The sequence below is a fragment of the Neomonachus schauinslandi genome, chromosome 8 (assembly GCF_002201575.2).
Source record: "Neomonachus schauinslandi chromosome 8, ASM220157v2, whole genome shotgun sequence".
NCBI classification, from domain to species: Eukaryota; Metazoa; Chordata; class Mammalia; order Carnivora; family Phocidae; genus Neomonachus; species Neomonachus schauinslandi.
In genome coordinates, this window is record NC_058410.1 from 125,275,708 (window position 1) to 125,293,986 (window position 18,279).

At 43.9% G+C, this 18,279-nt stretch overlaps 1 protein-coding gene across 1 annotated transcript in view; it reads right to left on the reverse strand.

The window, feature by feature from the left end:
- The window catches only part of F13A1 (coagulation factor XIII A chain), a 168,556-nt gene that overhangs the window by 1,853 nt on the left and 148,424 nt on the right, over positions 1-18,279 (reverse strand). The window contains exon 14 of the mRNA XM_021696917.1: positions 5,979-6,115. Coding sequence (XP_021552592.1) covers positions 5,979-6,115 — 137 coding nt within the window. The remainder of the gene's footprint in view (positions 1-5,978; positions 6,116-18,279) is intronic.

Here is an 18,279-nt window from a genome sequence, read left to right on the forward strand (position 1 = left end):
AGACAGAAGGGCTGATTTTACCAGTTCCAACCCAAATGAGGCCCCTAGATGGGGATGTGCCTGTGACAGACCCATTGGGTCATGGTTCCTTCCACTTGGATGCATCAACTGGCATCTACTGCCACACAGTAGATGTGGTCCATCCAGTGCATGGTGAAGAAGGGCTGAGTCTCCCAGCAGCCATGAGTCAACTGAAGTCTAGCTTGTCCCCCAGCCTCTGCAGTAGCCTCATGGATCTCCCTTGGCTCATTTTGGGCCACTCTAGTTCCCTCCTGAATTAGACTCCTATCTGAATCCCCAGCTGCCTTTGCTGAGGTCCTGATACTCTAATTAGTTCTTGCCAATCCCTTTGGGATAGACCTTGTTCCCAGGCCCAAGGTCTGGAACATAACCTTACCTGCTGCCAACTGATGGAGTATTTACATGCTCTATAATTCATAATCCTGTTTAACCGCCAAATTGGGTCCCTTTGCCCATGTACCTTTCTACTACTCATTTGTGTCCATCCTGATAATGGGACTGGCCTTTAATGGTTCTGGTATTCTCCTCTTCCTCTGCAGCCTATGCACTGAGGTTTTCCTAAGCTTCATGGCCAAGCCCACTCCAGTGAATGACTAAGGTCAATCAGGGTTGGGGAGATTTAGGCTTCTCTGGGGTGCTTCACATATTTTACCCTATAGAAGCCTCAGGGGGAAGTTACATTCAGGTTTTACATGCATGATAGTCCCTTGGGGTAGGTACTATTTGACACACTGAATAGTTAAGAGAAATGGAGGGATAAACAAGTGAGGCAGTTTTTCCAAGATCACACAGCTGTGAATGGGCGGAGATGAGATTTGGACCCAGGTTGTTCTGATTCCCAAATCCATGCTCCTCCATAAAGATGACTTTTCTGATCACTGTGCTAGCTTTTTTTTTTTTTTTTCTATAAGCAAGACAGATGCCCTTTTATTCAGTACTAAGAGCTTCTTGCTTATATTGCTCATAGAGGATTCCTGGTCTCTGCTCTCTGATCCTCAGGGAGAGCATGTACTGGGTGACCTTGCAGGGGATCCTGGGCCAGCACTTCTCTGGGAGGACATCTGGGAGATGAAGGAAGACCACCATGAGCGCCTTAGACAGAAAAGGGACCTGTTTTCATTGGATTACTGAGGCACAACACGTCAGAATTGAAAAGGACTTAGAAATCACTTAGTCCAGCTACCTCATTTATAGGCAAGGAGGATGAGATCCTAAGGAGCCTTATGGAATCTTCCACAGCCATAGCCTGATGACCCAGACCATGGACAAACAAAAATGTGCTGGGGGACATGAAGAGTGTGCTCATGCTAAGAAATGAGGAACATGATGTGCAGAGGAATTCTGTGAATACATCCCTAGTGGAGGGTACTTCCTACTAGTACCATGGAGGGACTGAGGGACCAAAGTAGCAGGGGATGCTGTTGCTTCAGACTGGGGTGGTGGTAGGAGGGGTTACAAGGAAGGGGAACTGCCAAAGAAAGTCTGGAGTGGTTCAAAGGCCTCAGCTATGTGATCCCCTATTTGCCCTTGGGGGCCAGGTCCATAGAGCATTACTTTAAACACAGCCAAAGTACAAGGAGAAATATGGGGCCACATACCTGTGCTTGACCTATTCAATATAGAGTTAGAAGCCCCAAGTTTCCTCAAATAGAGCTAAAACAATATGTATTTTAGATGGCAGTGGATGTACATCCTCTGGGATAGAAAGGGGAAATACCCCAAATCTTTGAAATCTAGACACTAAATAAGAAATCCCTTTCAAACTCTTATACCTGTGCCCAGTGAATTGGGAAAGGCATCTAAGGCCTTGGGGACTCCTCTCTTTGGAACTGCTCCAGGCATTGACTCTGCCGCTGCTGGTCTAAATGTCTCAATTAATTTGGTATTTGCTAATTCTCTTCTTTATTTTTGTTCTTTATAAATGTGGTTCTATAAATTATTTTCACCCATTATATAAAAGCCAAATTGGGTGAAAAGTGCACACACATAACCTATATAGGTATTTTTCAAACTCAGTAAATCGATTTTATGATTCAAGGTTTGAAAAACATTGACCTCACCATGGGTTTCCTCACCTGTAAAAGGCAGACCCTATAAAATATTGAATAGAGTGTGGGGGTACCTGGGTGGCTCAGTTGGTTAAGTGTCTGCCTTCAGTTCAGGTCATGATCCCAGGGTACTGGGATCGAGCTCCGCATCAGACTCTCCACTCAGCGGGGAGCCTGCTTCTCCTCTCTCTCTGCCTGCTGCTCTGCCTACTTGTGCTCGCTTTCTCTCTCTATCAAATAAATAAATAAAATCTTAAAAAAAATGAATAGAGTGTGGAGAGAGTGGGGTGAATTACTATTTGTACTGCACTTAGAAGCATGGCAAATATGGCAATTGCCAAGTGTCGTTTAGTGTCGTTATTACTGTTGCTGTTGCTATAATTATTATTATTAGCACAATCACCCTTGTGGTTGTTGCTTCCTCTGCCTGAACTCTGCAAAACAACTAGGAAAGTAAATTCCTCCTGCCTGTTTGCAGAGAAACAGTTCTCTGTCCTTAATTTACGGTGATAAATTCAATATGAATATATGTTTTAAGATATTTATTTCTCAAGCGCTGGGCAATTTTTACCCTGATCCTTTCATTCTTTCTTCTCTGGTTTCCCCAAGTGATCAATCAGAAACACTTTGCAAAATAGTTGTCTTGCTTAAGGATCTGGCCTAGGGCCATGTAATGCAGGTGACTACCTCAAATAGAAACTATAATCCCTGAGCTTCACTTTGTTATTGGCTCTTATTCATAAACTTGGCCCCATAATGATATTCACATATGTATCTCATACATGTTTAGATGTCTACTCAAGACTGTCATACAAAGATATTCATACATGAAAATACACATGCATGTCTAAGTATGCATTTATTTATACATAAATATGTACAGAAAGAGAAAAGAATCACTCACCCATATTGGTAAATGGAGTAATACTGGAATAATCCTATTTGCCTGGGGATAGATGTTGTGATAAATGGTTCTCAGTTAATGTGCTGAGCTATCAAGACATGCTGGCCATTTATCATCTTGAACACACACAGGCAAATGGGATTATTATTACAATAAACTGCAACTATCTATGGGTTGTTCTCCATGTGTCTAGCCCTCAGCTTCTGTCCTACTTGAGAAACTCAAAATTTAAAACAAAATCACAAAGTCGGGGAACTCTTCTCTTGAAATAACTTACTGAACCTGATCATTTTTTAAAGAGAAAAATGAATCTGGAAGATGAATTATTTGATGTTCTGGAAGTATCAAGTGCAGAAACTTGAAAGCTGAGAGTCTGTGGGGGCAGCACTTTCAAGCATCTGAGATAGGTGGGAGGTGGTAGCAGAAGGCAGGAAGGTAAATCATCTCGGAACACAGTTTGGCTCATACCCTGAGCAAGGAGTGAAACACCACTGCTTTCCTCATTCCTAGTTCAATTCCCTGTTCTCTAGCTCCTGCCTTCCAGGCCCCCTGTTTTGAGCTTGACACCCCTTGTCTTCTAGGGCCTTGGCAGGACTGTGAGTGGATAGGTGGGGGTAGTGATTCCCTTGACTATTCAAGATGTGTATCCTAGAAAGGAATACAGTCTTGTGAACAATTCTGCTACTACATAATTGCTCTTTTTAAGGGTCCAAGTTGTTACATGGATCTGCCACTCTTAGATCAGATCTTGGCAGGATAGGGTACCCTGGAGTGCTTGTAATTATCTGACAATATGGATGTGGGTGCTGGCTAGCTCAGGTCTTGGTTGTGAATGTGTGTGCTGGAGTCAGAAGGAGACAGAGAAAGTAGTGCTCTCCAAAGTCCCAAACCCACCCTAGATCGTAAATATTTTCCCTCTCAAGTTCTTTCCAATTTTTGACAGTCTCAGAGAAATAAAGCTACCTTTGTGTTGGAAAGATTCACCTCCTGGATCTGGATTCCCATAAGAGATTGAGGACCTCGCTTCCTGTCTGTTACCCATCTGCCATAGACCAAGGCGTTGGAAGTAACGACCAATAGTACCTTAAGGAAGAGTGTGGGCAGGGCATTTGCCTTGTATCCATGTAAGGACTGGACTCTCCCATCCTTTCCATGATTCACTCCACTTTGCCCTACCCCAATGTCAGATATTAACAATAAGCGCCTGGACACTCAACTCACTTAGAGCCCTATGCCTCCCAAACTGTAGGTCATTGCACCGTGTGAGGATTAATATTTCTTTTAACACACAGATTGTCTCTTTTCATGCATTGGCCTATGATCAAGGTGGGATTTTTGGCACAGCCAAGGTGTACAGGTAGCAGGAGGTTCCAGTACCCTCAGATGAGGCTTCCAGGGTTACCATTTGAGAAGGAAAAAATGGATGCAGCGGGGGTCGTTTTGAAGAAGAAACGTGTTTCACTTTGCCTGAGTGATTCTCGCATCTGATTCAAGTGGGAAGGTGCGAGAAGAGGTGAGTGAGGCTGTCGTTTCTGATGAAATCAGGGCTATCACTGCTGACCTCTCCCTCTCACTAAGGATGATTTCTAATTTAATTCTTTTTTTTTTCCCTTCAACTTTCCTAGTACCACAGGAAGGGTTGTTATGTTTTGTGCTTGCATTTTTAAAAAAGCACTCAAATTATTTTCTCTGTTGTTTATTGCATTCATGGGCAGCAGTCTCTCTTAGACAATGGGATTGCAGAAGCTGTGAGCACTGTAATTTGAAAGGAATGCAGAGAGCACTTAGTGGGCAAATTGTTCTTTAAAGGCATCCCAGAAGGGGTGAAGGAGGCCTTGGCCTGGTCCCACAGTTTCAGAGGGGGTAGCTTCCAGAAAGGGTGTTAGGGAGATTCCTAACATATTTCGCCATCAGGCACTTTCTGCAGCCCTCCACCTCTCCTTCTATGCTTTAGAAGTTTACCCCACAGAAAATATGCTAGATCGATTGATGCTGACAGGGACTTATTTGTGGTAGAAATGAAAGTATTAAGCCTCAAAGATTGGGATCCATTCTGGGTGTCACACTTTAAGAGGAGCACTGACAAACTGGTGTATGTGGGAAAGGTTGGAGGGGGAAGCTAAAGCCACGTTAGGGGTCAGGAGAGATATAGAGAAGATGTGACAGTTGTTTGCAAACATTTGCAAGGCACCAGATGGAAGAGAGATGGGTTTTATTTTGTGCTGATCCAAGTGACAGAATTAAGATCACTGGGTAGGATCAAAAGGTAGAACTGTTTTCTAACAATGAGAGCTACCTGACTGTGAAATGGGCTGTCTTGTTGGGGGACACTCTTTGTCAGCAGAAGTCACAGAAGCTAAGAAACTATAGGGCACAATCTGACAGTGCTAGGTGTGAATGAAGCAGTCTCATTCATTTTATCATGGAGCCTGAGGTAGTCATTTGTCCCCTAGAGAACCAAGTGTGCAACTCTTTAGGCTTCCCTCTACTCTACAGAAAGCAACAGTTCTAGAGTGCTTGTGTCAGGGAAATCTGGAAGGTGGGGCTGGGAAGAGAGGACCCTTGAAAAGGGACATCTTTCAGCATAATATCTGACACACACTAGGTACTCCATGGATAGTAGTAGAATTGACACCTGAGGAGGTGGTATGGCAGAATGCTTGAAACTTAATTTCTGAATCAGCCACCCTGAGTCTGAATCTGGGCACCTCTCTTATTAGCTGTGGAACTTGGGGCAAACCAGCCGACCTCTCAAAGCCTCTGCTACCCAAAGGGAGATGATAATAGTACCTATCTCATTAGGGTGGTTTTAAGGATTAAATGATGGAAATGCCAGTCAAACCAACCCTACTTTTACCCCATGACTCCTAAAAATGGCCAATAAGAAGGTGGCAGCTTCTCAGACATGTTTAATGGGTGTTAGATATAAGTTTGGAAAAGACAGAGAAAGCTACCTACAGTCCCACATCACTTGTCACCTTCTCAGTCCCCACACCACCCCTTACCGGAACATCTTCCTCCTTGGCTTCATCAGTCCAGGACCATCCAGGTGTATCCACACATTCCGCAGAGTTTCGTTTAGAGGATTGGTAAACTCAACTGTCACCACCATTTCAGAACCAACCATCCTGGTGCCGCGGACCTAAGGCAGAAGTGGGGGAGAATGCAGCTCATTAGCAACACATAAAACCTTTCTGCTTTCCTGTGTCCTTAGCCATCTTCACTTTTGCTGGTTTTACAGAATGGTTATTTTTTGGCAATGGAACTTGTGTGATGAGGATAGCTGATTGCTTTGACTGGGGGATACCTATTGAGACAAAGATGCAAAATTACTAATTAGGATCACACTCTTTTCCTCATTATAAAAACCATCCTAATTAGAGCTCAGGTTAATAGCCATGACCACCAGCTGCTCTTTCTCAGCAGGAGGTGGAAGTGTATTTGGTGTAGCAACACATTTCCATGGTGAGGATGGCCAGGCAAATCCTGCTTCTGGACAGGACTCAAGTTTCCTGCCAGCACACGGGAGATTCCCGAGTTCAAGAGGAAGAAAATGCTCTAGGGGGCCTGAGCCTTCTTCCTTTTAGGCACACTAGAAAGAAATGTGGCCAAAGAGGGAGTCATCACTGTGGAACTTGAAGAAAAAGAATCTGGATACTAAAATAAGCAAAAAAAAAAAAAAAAAAGACTTTTCATCTGCAGTTACAACATCTGAGTCCAGGACAGTGTAAGGTCCTTTGTTGGCAAGTTTATCTATGACAAGTCTCAGAAGTATTGGGTATTTGGCAAAGCATCTCATGAGGTGGCTAGAGTTCAATGTCAGTTCGGCACTTACTAGTAGTGAGGCCTCAGGTGACTTACTCAACCTTTTTGAGATTCAGTTTTCCTGTCTCTAAGACTGGACTGACATTCCTGTGGGGTCATCAATGTGAAATGCTATTATTATTTGCTCTTAGGCTGTGTTTACTAGGTTCTAGGAATGGAATGCTCTCCCAACACCAACACAATAAGCTAGAAAATGGCCATGTGTTCTGGGGTTTGTTTGTTTAGAAGATATGTGTGCTGAATGGATGGATCTGAATAAGCTCTACATAACTTGGGAACAAGATAATAATAATAGTTCTTACCTCAAAAAGAAAAGGGTAGAATGGGATAATGCATATAAAGCAACAAACACACTGTAGGACACAAGGCAAAAGCTCCATACTTTATAGCTCATACTGTTTTTGGAATAGCAATGTTCAAGGTAGTTTGTTTTATTCACCTTATATTTTAGTGCACTTTCAACTCCAATATCTAGCCAGTGTCCAGTAAATATTTGTGAAATCAGGTTATCTGCTTAACAGTGGAATTTTTTGACTGAGTTTCCTATGTAACAACTCGGTCATTCTTATACCCTATTTCTTTAAGTGGCATATACTATAGAAAAAAATCATATGGAAATGAGCCTTTCTTACGAACAGAAGGAAGGAGGAAGGACAATTCCCAGAGAAAAAGACTCTCACTTACTGACTTTGCAGTAAAGAACAAATCTTCATGGGCTTTACTCTTTAAGACACAGTTTGTGTCTAAATTTATGTCTATGGAATTTTAAAAACCTATGAGAAAAATGAAAATTGCAGCCAATTCTCCATGTTTATGACATTCAAATCAACACCTGTTGGGTGGGATGAGGGGGCTGCTGGGGTCACAGGGATCAGGGTGGAGCAGACAATGATCATGGTGGTGACCATAGTAGAGCACAGATCGTAGGCCAAACGGTTTGTCCAGTGCTTTGCCCATGGTCTTCAGCCTGCCATGCATACAGAGTCCCCTGGGGAACTTAAAAATCATGGAGGTCTAGGCCCACTCCCAAGCAATTAGCTCAGAACCTCAGGTGGAGCCTGTAATCAGTTTCTTGTAAGCACCCCTGTTGATTTCTAGGAGCCAACTTAGAAAACTGCTCCCCAGGTGAAAATCTCTGATGCAGACAAAACATTTAGAAGACAGGCTGAAATTTTCACTTTCTTTCCAGATGTCCTGGCTCTATCAATATATATGTTGGAAGTACAGGAGTGCGTTATTAGAACGCTCTGAGTACTCTTGGTTTAATTTTCAAGTATGGCCAACATATTTTTCCTAAGTTGGAAAACAATTTCAGAACACTTTTAGATTTTTAAAAATATAAAGATAATGTTTACAAAAACTGCCTGAATTGGAGAAGGTGGGGCTGCTTCAGAGATGCTATTGGTAAAAGTCTGATCACTTTAATTTCATGGGGGGGGGATATTTTGGAGCCATCTGCTGTCTTCACGGCATGCTATTACAGGTATGGACAGAAGCCCCTTACAAAAATCTGGTAATAGCTACTGACCCTTCCTTAACACACACACAGTGACAAACACAAGATACATACACCTCTCACATGTGGTTTTAGGGGATTTGTTACAGACCCAGAAGATCTATCCATGGACCTCCCAGGCTCATGGGCTCCAGGTGAACAATGATTTCCATATGGCGAGGCTAGCTCTACGGGAAGATTCTTGCACTGTGGAAAGCAAAGTGTACCCTTCCAGGTCACTTTTGACAGTGCTGGGGAAATTTAGTGTTTGGAAGGCTGGCCTCTGTGCCTGGGTCTTCATGGACAGGCTTTGGATCTGGCCATGATTTGAAGAGTAAGCCTTCTCACATAACTTCATGCATCATGCCTAACCAGTTTCCCTTCAGATGTTATCTTTGTAGCCAGCTGCTTCCATGGGCGTGTAAATATTCCCTGGGCTTCCCCGATCCTCAGTGGGCAGGAGGCCACTGATGCAGATGATGCAGGAGGCCCTGGAGAGGTGGAAGGATGAAAGGAGAGGTCTCTTTTCAGGTTGTAGAGTGTTTCTTTTGCAATTAACAAAGACTCAGTGTCCCTTTCCTGACATTCATCTCCTGCACCCAGAATGTAAACTTCCTTTCCCTGACTACTGAGATGCTAATGAACCCTAGAGACTCAAACCAAGCCAAATATGAAAGTCTGCCTAACATTTGACATACTTGTTTTCTGTGTAGGGAAACTAAGTGGAGATATTTTCCTCCCTTCTTTTGAGGAAAATGGACAAAGTATTTTCACGGTATGCGTTGATTTAAGTGAGGTGCCATGCTATGGTATCTGCCAAATGCTGAGAAGACCATTGTGGATGAAAATGTCCAAATCTAATTCTTTAAGGAATCTGCACTGTTCCCTTTTCTTTAATGCTGTAAAAATAATTCCATATCATTGTTGTTATATTTCTGAACTTCTTGCTCTTGTAAAAAGTTAAACAAAGGGAGGCTCGAACAATCCAGAGAAGGTTAGGTCAGGAAGAAACTTTTATGTGCACTCACTTCTGAGAAGAGTAGCCATTACTCAGGCCAGAGAAAAGGATAAAGTGTATGTCATTCTTCATGACATCAAAGTCTCTTCTATGTGTTTGATGGTCCTTAGTGTTTTCAATATTCCATTTAAAATATCTGTTTTTATTTTTTAAAAAGATTTTATTTATTTATTTGTTAGAGAGACAGAGAGCACAAGCAGGGGGAGTGGCAGGCAGAGGGAGAAGCAGACTCCCCGCTGAGCAAGGAGCCCAATGTGGGACTCAATCCCTGGACCCTGGGATCATGACCTGAGCTGAAGGCAGACGCTTAACAGACTGAGCCACCTAGGTGCCCCTAAAATATCTGTTTTTAAATATTGACATAGAATATGATGCTTTCCAAGTTAAACATTCACCAATACTGACATACTGAGTTCTTGTCTTTTGTATGACTTCATGATAAATAGCAATTATTTTGATTCTTTGGTGAACGAGAAAGTTACTGATGCGCGCGCGCGTGCATGCGCGCGTGCGCACACACACACACACGCACACACACACGTAAATTTTGGAAGCAATTACTTTTCAGAAAATCACAAGATCTCTTCCAAGGAGTATATGCTTTGTAATATGCATACCTGTGTTCAAAATTGAAACTGAAATGAAGGAAAAAAATTTGAGAAAGAATGAATTTAGGTGGCAATTTAATTCACATGATTTAATAGTTCACCTCACGGCCCTTACTTCAAGTGCCATCAATAACGTATTACATGTATTACTGGAAAATAAATTTGTTTCTCCTCTCTAGCCTTGCTGGGAAGAAGTAGTTTCTTATTCATGAGCTGTGCTCACATACCAGCACCACCACTGCTTCCAGCTAACTCACTTAGTTTCGCAGTTAGTACATAATACTAATGGTTCTATGGTAGTCAGGCAATGTTCTAAGTCTGCACTGTCCAGTGTGGTAGCCATTGGCCACATGTGGCTACTTAAATTAAATTAAATTAAAAATTCGGTCCTTGGGCGCCTGGGTGGCTCAGTCGTTAAGCGTCTGCCTTCGGCTCAGGTCATGATCCCAGGGTCCTGGGATCGAGTCCCGCATCGGGCTTCCCGCTCCGCGGGAGGCCTGCTTCTCCCTCTCCCACTCCTTCTGCTTGTGTTCCTGCTCTCGCTATGTCTCTCTCTGTTAAATAAATAAATAAAATCTTTAAAAAAAAAAAAAAAAAAAATTCGGTCCTTAATTGTACTACATTTCAGGTATGCAATAACTACCTGTGGCTAGTGGCTATCATATTGGACAGTGCAGATTTAGAATATTGCCATAATCATAGGAAGTTCTATTGGACAATGCTGTTAAGTGATTTACTTATATTGATTATTTAATCCTCACAACCCTATAAGGTAGATACTACAAGTCTTTGTTTTCCGGAGGAAATTGAGGTGCAGGGAAGCGAAGTAACTTGTTCAAGTTCACATGAATATTAAGTAGGGGAAGTAAGATTGAATGCAGATCTGCTGCCAGTCATTGCTTAATCACACCCCCTTCATGGACTCTGATTGGTAGCCGTGATAATAGCACCTGGCATTATTTTTAGCGTTTCCTTAGTAACGCAGGCATCCTGCTCACGTTTTACTTACATTATCTTGTTTCATCTTCCTTACAGCCCTCCTTATGGGCTTGGGAGCAACATTATCATTATCTTCATTCAACTGATGTCAATCTGACACTTAGAAGATAATCAAAGGACCCAAGTTACAGAGCTAGTAAACTGGTAGAACTCAGATACAAATCTAGGTCTTTCTGACTCCAAAACATTCCTCTTTAAACCCTACATACACTGTCATCTCTGACAGCAGAAAGGCAAAAATAGTAACTTTTTTTTGATGGAAGTCGCTTCTTTATTTTCTGAAATTCACTGATGAAATCATTCGCAGTATTACCTTATGTTACCATTAAACTTCTAGGTAAGCACGATGATTATAACTTGACCCTGAACTAAATTTGGAAATGTATGTATAACCCAACTCTTTGTCTTTGATTTCATGGGGGAAAGAATCTGATTCCTATGCCAGAGTAAAATGTGACAAGGTAGCCTTGGGGCCTTGATAAATTACTTGACGATAATAGGATTTTCTATGTAAGGTAAAGATAGAAATATCATTTTAGAAAATACCCAGTTGCCTAAACAGAGTGGGATCATATGAAGGTAAATAAGATTCATTATTCTTGATGTTTTGCTTTGTGTCTGTGTTTCTTTTTTAAGATTAAAAATTAGCAAACGGGAAATATATAGAGAAAATTGTGTTTTAGGCACCCCAGTTAGCAGTGATTTCTCATTTTCATTTTCAAATACAGGTTGTTCAGTAGCTGTGCTGAGCAGGGAGGTGCAAATGCACACTTTATAGTGGCAGGGCTCACTCAGAGACATCATCTAGGACGTGCTCTCCTGGCTGATGGAGCATATCCACGGTCTGCTCCTCTGTGACAAACAGCCATGAATGGGCAGAGAGTCAGCTACTCGAGCATGTAAAGCCATGGCTGGTGGTGCTCCACCTGGGACCCTTTGGGGATACACAGGCTACACCTGCTCAGAGTCCCTCAGGATGGGACATCATAGACTGATGTCTTTGTTTTTCTCCACAGATTGAGAAGACAGTGCCGAGGGGGACAACCGCAGTGGGTAGGACACAGAATGTGACCATGGTTGGGGGGCGCTGAGGGAGTGTTGGACTCAGGGTGTAGAGACCAGGGGCTGCCACTGTGTGTCCTTGGACCAAGTTGTTCGAACTCTCTAGGCCTTGGTTCCCCGTGTGGTTATTGGGAGGGTATGTGAAACCATCTGGCAGAACATCTGAAACATAGCATTTATTGAATCTAAATGCAATTGATGTTTAAAGGGAGAATCTTATGTTGCCAGCATGACCATGCAAACCTCCTCACCTAGAAGTTCTCTTCTGCGGAATGACTTGGTTATGGTTTCTCAGGTACTGGAGTAGAAAACCACAAGGAGAGAAGCTGCCAGCCTCCACCAACACTTGAAAGAGAAGTGGAGAAGCCCAGGTCCCCACGCCCCTGTCCCAGCCTCCCTGGTAACTTATGGCCCTGGTGGTCCAGACATGTGACAGAGTCATGGAGAACCCAAGGGAGGTTGGAATGGATAAATGTGCTTGGATGGAGACATGGGAGGGTTCTATGGCTCAGGGTTCAGGGGACAGTTAGAACACAGAGTCTTTGTTTTCATTTCTTGCCTGGCTGGGAAGTTTTAGACATTCAGGCTGTCACAGAGCAAAATGATTTACCCAGTAGCTGTCATGGGGGCACTCATATCTCAAGTGGTTTCCCAGTTTTACCTTCCCCTAATAAGAATTAGGATGTTAGAGGAGCACGGCTCAGACACTCCCCACAGCAATCCTCTGCTTTGCTCTACTCTGGTTAAAATAGGGGCTTTGGGGAGCACGGGCAGAGGGGGAATGAAGAGGATTCTGAACTTAACCTCAGCAAGATCAGTGCGTTCCAGTGAAGAAAAACCAATAGTGTTTCAAGTCAGAGCAGATGTGGATATGGAGCCAATGCTGGGGTTTATCTGTGCAAGTTAGGCAAGGGCACCCCTTTTTTGGGGTGGACGCTGCTCCCTGCATGGTGTGGCCGGTGGTGAATGGGCTGGATTTGGTCCCCTCTCCGCCTCCCCCATCCCCAGGCTGGGTGCAGTGAGCACCAGCGTAGGTGTTGGCCTGAAGTGGGGCCTGCCCAGAGGAAGGTCCCGGTACCCTCCTGGGGTGGGGGTGGGGGACAGCGGGGACATTTCCTGTGTGACCTGTGTGGTCCTCAAGGCTGCAAGCCCAGAGGACATTCTGCCTGTTGATTTCTATGAATCACCTCCCTTCGTCGGCCCTGTATGCACTGCAGCCAACCCATGTTAGAACAGAGAGAGAGCACTTCTGGAGCTGACCTAGGCAGCCACTCCTAGAAGGGAAATCAGCAGTCTCTCCCCATTTCAGAGAAAAAGTCAATAAAAATGTTCTCCGTGTTGGGGCGCCTGGGTGGCTCAGTCTTTAAGCGTCTGCCTTCGGCTCAGGTCATGATCCCAGGGTTCTGGGATCGGGCCCCGCATTGGGCTCCCTGCTCAGCGGGAAGCCTGCTTCTCCCTCTCCCACTCCCCCTGCTTGTGTTCCCTCTCTCGCTATGTCTCTCTCTGTCAAATAAATAAATAAAATCTTTAAAAAAAAATGTTCTCCGTGTTGAGTTTTTCTCTGGTATTTTTTTTTAAAGCATTTGCTACAAATTATTTTACAGAGTGCACACCAAATAACTATTTGTTGAATGAACTGAATACATGAATGTATAAATGAGTGAGTGGATAAAAGGGAGGAAGCAAAGGGAAGAAAACTCTCAGCCAACAGAACAAATAAGCAAGGAGCACATGCATGTTATCATCTTGCTCACGCCGCTCTTGGCCAACACCTAGTGGGGACTGGGCCCAACTCGGGGTGGGAGGAGGCAGTGAGGAATGTCAAAATGGTATCAAAAAAAGCTTGGAAACTGTCAATTGTTTTCATTTTAAATGTTTAAATAATTTTTTTTCCAAATTTGGGGTCACCTGTGTGTTCATGGTTGTAATTAAATTTTTTTTTAATTTTAAGGTTTTATTCTAATTCCAGTTAGTTAACATACGGCATGATACTAGTTTCAGGCGCACAATGTAGTGATTCAAAACCGCCACACAACACCCAGTGCTCATCACGACAAGTGCCCTCCTTAATCCCCATCACCTGTTTCACCCATCCCCCCCACTCCCTCCCCTCTGGTAACCATCAGCTTGTTCTCTATAGATAAGAGTCTGTTTTTAAGTTTGTCTCTCTCTCTCTCTTATTTTTTTTTCCTTTGCTTGTTTGTTTTGTTTCTTAAATTCCACATATGAGTGAAATCATATGGTATTTTTCTCTGATTTATTTCGCTTATATTCCCTAGCTCCACTCATATCATTGCAAATAGCAAGATTTCCTTCTTTTTATGGCTGAATAATATCCCATTATATAGAGTCGCCTGGGTGGCTCAGTCATTAAGCGTCTGCCTTCGGCTCAGGTCATGGTCCCAGGGTCCTGGGATCGAGTCCCGCATCGGGCTCCCTGCTCTGTGGGAAGCCTGCTTCTCCCTCTCCCACTCCCCCTGCTTGTGTTCCTGCTCTCGCTATCTCTCTCTGTGAAATAAATAAATAAAATCTTTAAAAAAAAATCCCATTACATACACATACACAGACACCACACCACATCCACATCTTCTTTATCCATTCATCAATCAATGGACACTTGGGCTGCTTCTGTATCTTGGCTATTGTAAATCATGCTGCTATAAACATCGGGATCATAGTTGTGATTTTTTTTTAATCACATACGTAGACAGTGGTTATGTTTTCTCTTAGCAAAATTGTCCCTAGTTCATATGAGAAAATTAGTTCTATTGCTGTTTTGTGCTCTTCTATAAAGGCTGCAGGACATGTTCCACATGACGATACTAAAGAGCTGTCTTAGAATGGCACTTGGAAGAGCTTATTTCCCAGATCCTGAATGGAGGTTATCTGAGGAACATGTGAATGCCTCCTCTTTTTTTTTTTTTTTAAGATTTTATTTATTTATTTGAGACAGAGAGAATGAGAGAGAGAGCACATGAGAGGGGGGAGGGTCAGAGGCAGAAGCAGGCTCCCCGCCAAGCAGGGAGCCCGATGCGGGACTCGATCCCGGGGCTCCAGGATCATGACCTGAGCCGAAGGCAGTCGCTTAACCAACTAGCCACCCAGGCGCCCGTGAACACCTCTTCTCTCTCAGTCTCATGCCAGGCACTTTAAGAGTGGTCTCCCTTCCATGAGGGTTCCACAGGGAACAGAGCACACACTGCATACCCAGTGGTCAGAGTCTATGCCACGAGGTGAGGTTACGTTTGCTATAGACCAGAGGGCCACATGCTACCCTAAGCAATTCTCAGGGGTGTACCTGTTGGATTCACAGGCACAGATGGGACCAGGCAGGGAGGGAGGCAGGGGACATTTATCAGCAACTACCAGGTCCTGGTGTGGGCTAATCGTTCTCACAAGCATCACTGATGTTAATGCTCACAACTTCGAGTTTTGCATACGATTGTATTGAAAAATAAGAGTAATAATTAGCGTGTTATCCATTCTGCAAAAGGGGATGCAGAAGTTCAGAGAGAGGATGTGTATGAGACAGATGGAGAGAAAGAAAGAGGAGGGAGAGGAGGAGGAGGAGGTGGAGAGAAAGCAAGATGGTGGCTGGCGTGAGTGGGTGAGTACGTACTATGATTACCGTAGGTTTTTGCTAGATTCTTTTTTGGGATTATTTCAATGATCCTTCCCAGAAACCCAACCAGGCCAGTACTCCTACTGGATCCATTTTACATAGGAGGGGGTTGAGTAATTAGCCCAAAACAGCCCATGTAGGATTATGAACTCAGGAGGTCCAACTCCAGCCATTGAAACCACTACGTTATTCCACCTCCTTTGTAGAAGGGACTGCCGGTGTCCCTCCCAGTGTTCTCACTCTAGCTGGCTAGAGAACCTGGAAACGGAAGCCTTCACTGCCAACTGGGAATGGGAGAAACCCACCAGAACACTGTTTCCATGTTATACATTGCAGATTGCAAGCAAGCTAGTCTCTAGCCTGGAGATTAGCTCAATTCCCTCCACGTCCCCATTCTCTCCAAAAAGTAGCTGTTCACTAAAAATCAAAATGGTGAAGTCTTTTCTTGACTTACAGCATCTTACAACTAACAACACTTGAGAAAAACCTCTATGTCTGATTTTAATAAAACATACTTTTCTCATCAAAATATTTTGATAGCACAGATAAAGAGATGCATGCTCATTAAAATTTAATGAGTGTCTTTCCCTGCCATTTTCCACATGAGGATCATACAGTATGACTCACGCGTGGTGGGTGCTGGGAATAGTTAACTGGGAGCGCAATTTAAACCAGTCTCGATCTTTGTTTTCCCAGGGACAAATGCAGCCGCAGGCGGGGTCCATTAGGGTGTAAGTACATGTCTGCTGACCTAACTGCTTGGTTGATAGTGCATGGGTTCAGACAGGTGGACCCAATAATTGCTCCTGGTTGACCTTTATTTGCTCTAAAAAGGGAGCGAGGTAAGGACAGGGGCACACCGGCTGCCAGGCCACTCCAGTCCCAAGGCTAACCTGGGGAGTCCCGGAAGAGGGCAGTGCCTTGGACAGAGGTTTATCTTCGCTAGTCTCCTGCTGCCTGCCTCACCTCCAGCCAGGGCAGGCTTTCTAGCTCTTTCCGCAGGCTGTCTACCCCTCTCCTTGCCTTTGCTCACACTTTCTCCTGGCCTCTGGAGTGGTCTCTGCACCCATGTCTGCAGCTTGAGATGTTATCCATTCATTGAGGATCGTCTACTGTTCCACCACCTTGAGTTTTGGTGCCTTGACCTGATGCGATCTCTCCTCCCCTGAAGAGCACAGACCCTCTGTTGAGGCAGGCACTTTCCATGGAAGTTCCCGGGCATTAGGTATTCATCAGCTCAACATATACTCACAACAACCTCTGAGGTGAGTATGGCGATTTTGCAGAGGAGGAAACAGAAGCTATGAGAGATTCAGTGATGTGTCCAGGCTCACACGCATGAGAAAGTAGGCTTTGATTTCAGAACGTTTGGTCCCAGAGCCCATGTTTTTTTTTAATTAATTAATTAATTAATTAATTTAATTTTTTATTTTTTAATTTTATTATATTATGTTAGTCACCATACATTACATCATTAGTTTTTGATGTAGTGTTCCATGATTCATTGTTTGTGCATAACACCCAGTGCTCCATGCAATACGTGCCCTCAATACCCATCACCGGACTAACCCATCCCCCACCCCCGTCCCCTCTAAAACCCTCAGTTTGTTTCTCAGAGTTCATAGTCTCTTATGGTTCATCTCCCCCTCTGATGTCCTCCCCTTCATTTTTCCCTTCCTACTATCTTCTTCTTTTTTTTTTTTAAACATATTATGTATTATTTGTTTCAGAGGTACAGGTGTGTGATTCATCAGTCTTACACAAAACAAACAGCACTCACCATAGCATATACCCTCCCCAATGTCTATCACCCAGCCACCCCATCCCTCCCACTCCCCACCACTCCAGCAACCCTCAGTTTGTTTCCTGAGATTAAGAATTCCTCATATCAGTGAGATCATATGATACTTGTCTTTTTCTGATTTACTTATTTCAGTTAGTATAATACCCTCTAGTTCCATCTACATCATTGCAAATGGCAAGATTTCATTTTTTTTGATGGCTGCATAACCCAGAGCCCATGTTTTTGATTGTGATATTACCACCCACTTAGGTCTCTGTTTTCTCATCTGTAGAATGGGGACTGCAATAATACCCACCTCTAGGATGGTCACAAGGACTAACTAAGATAATACAAGAGAATTACAATAACCTAGAGCTCAGTGGCTCCTAGCTGCTGTCATTGTCATCACCACGTGCTGGTCTCATTCCTCTCCTGCCCCAAAATGAAGGGTGGGATGATCACATCCTCCTAACCCTTCATCTCTCACGCAGAGTCACCCTGTGCCCAGCACATTCCTCACAGCGACCTCGAGAGGGTCTGTCCACTGTGGGCCTGACCTAGGCTCAAAGAGATTGACAACGGGTTCTAGCATCTTCCTAGAATTTGGGGACATGCACCTAGGTAACTGTGGACCCCTGAGCCATTGTGCTTTTGTGCTTTCATGGCCTTTACCTCCTTGACAACTCCTGCTTTAGACAAGTTATTCAACCCCTCTCCCTGAGTTCTCCTGGGCCAAGATCATCAAAACCTTCTCTTTCTCCTCTCCTCTTGCTTCCCCCTTCCCTCCCCTTCCCTCCTCTCCCCTCTGCTCCCCCTTCCCTCTCTCTTTCTACCCCTTCCCTCTTCTCCCTCCCCTGCTCCTTTCTCCTCCTTCCTTTTCTCTCCTCTCCCCTC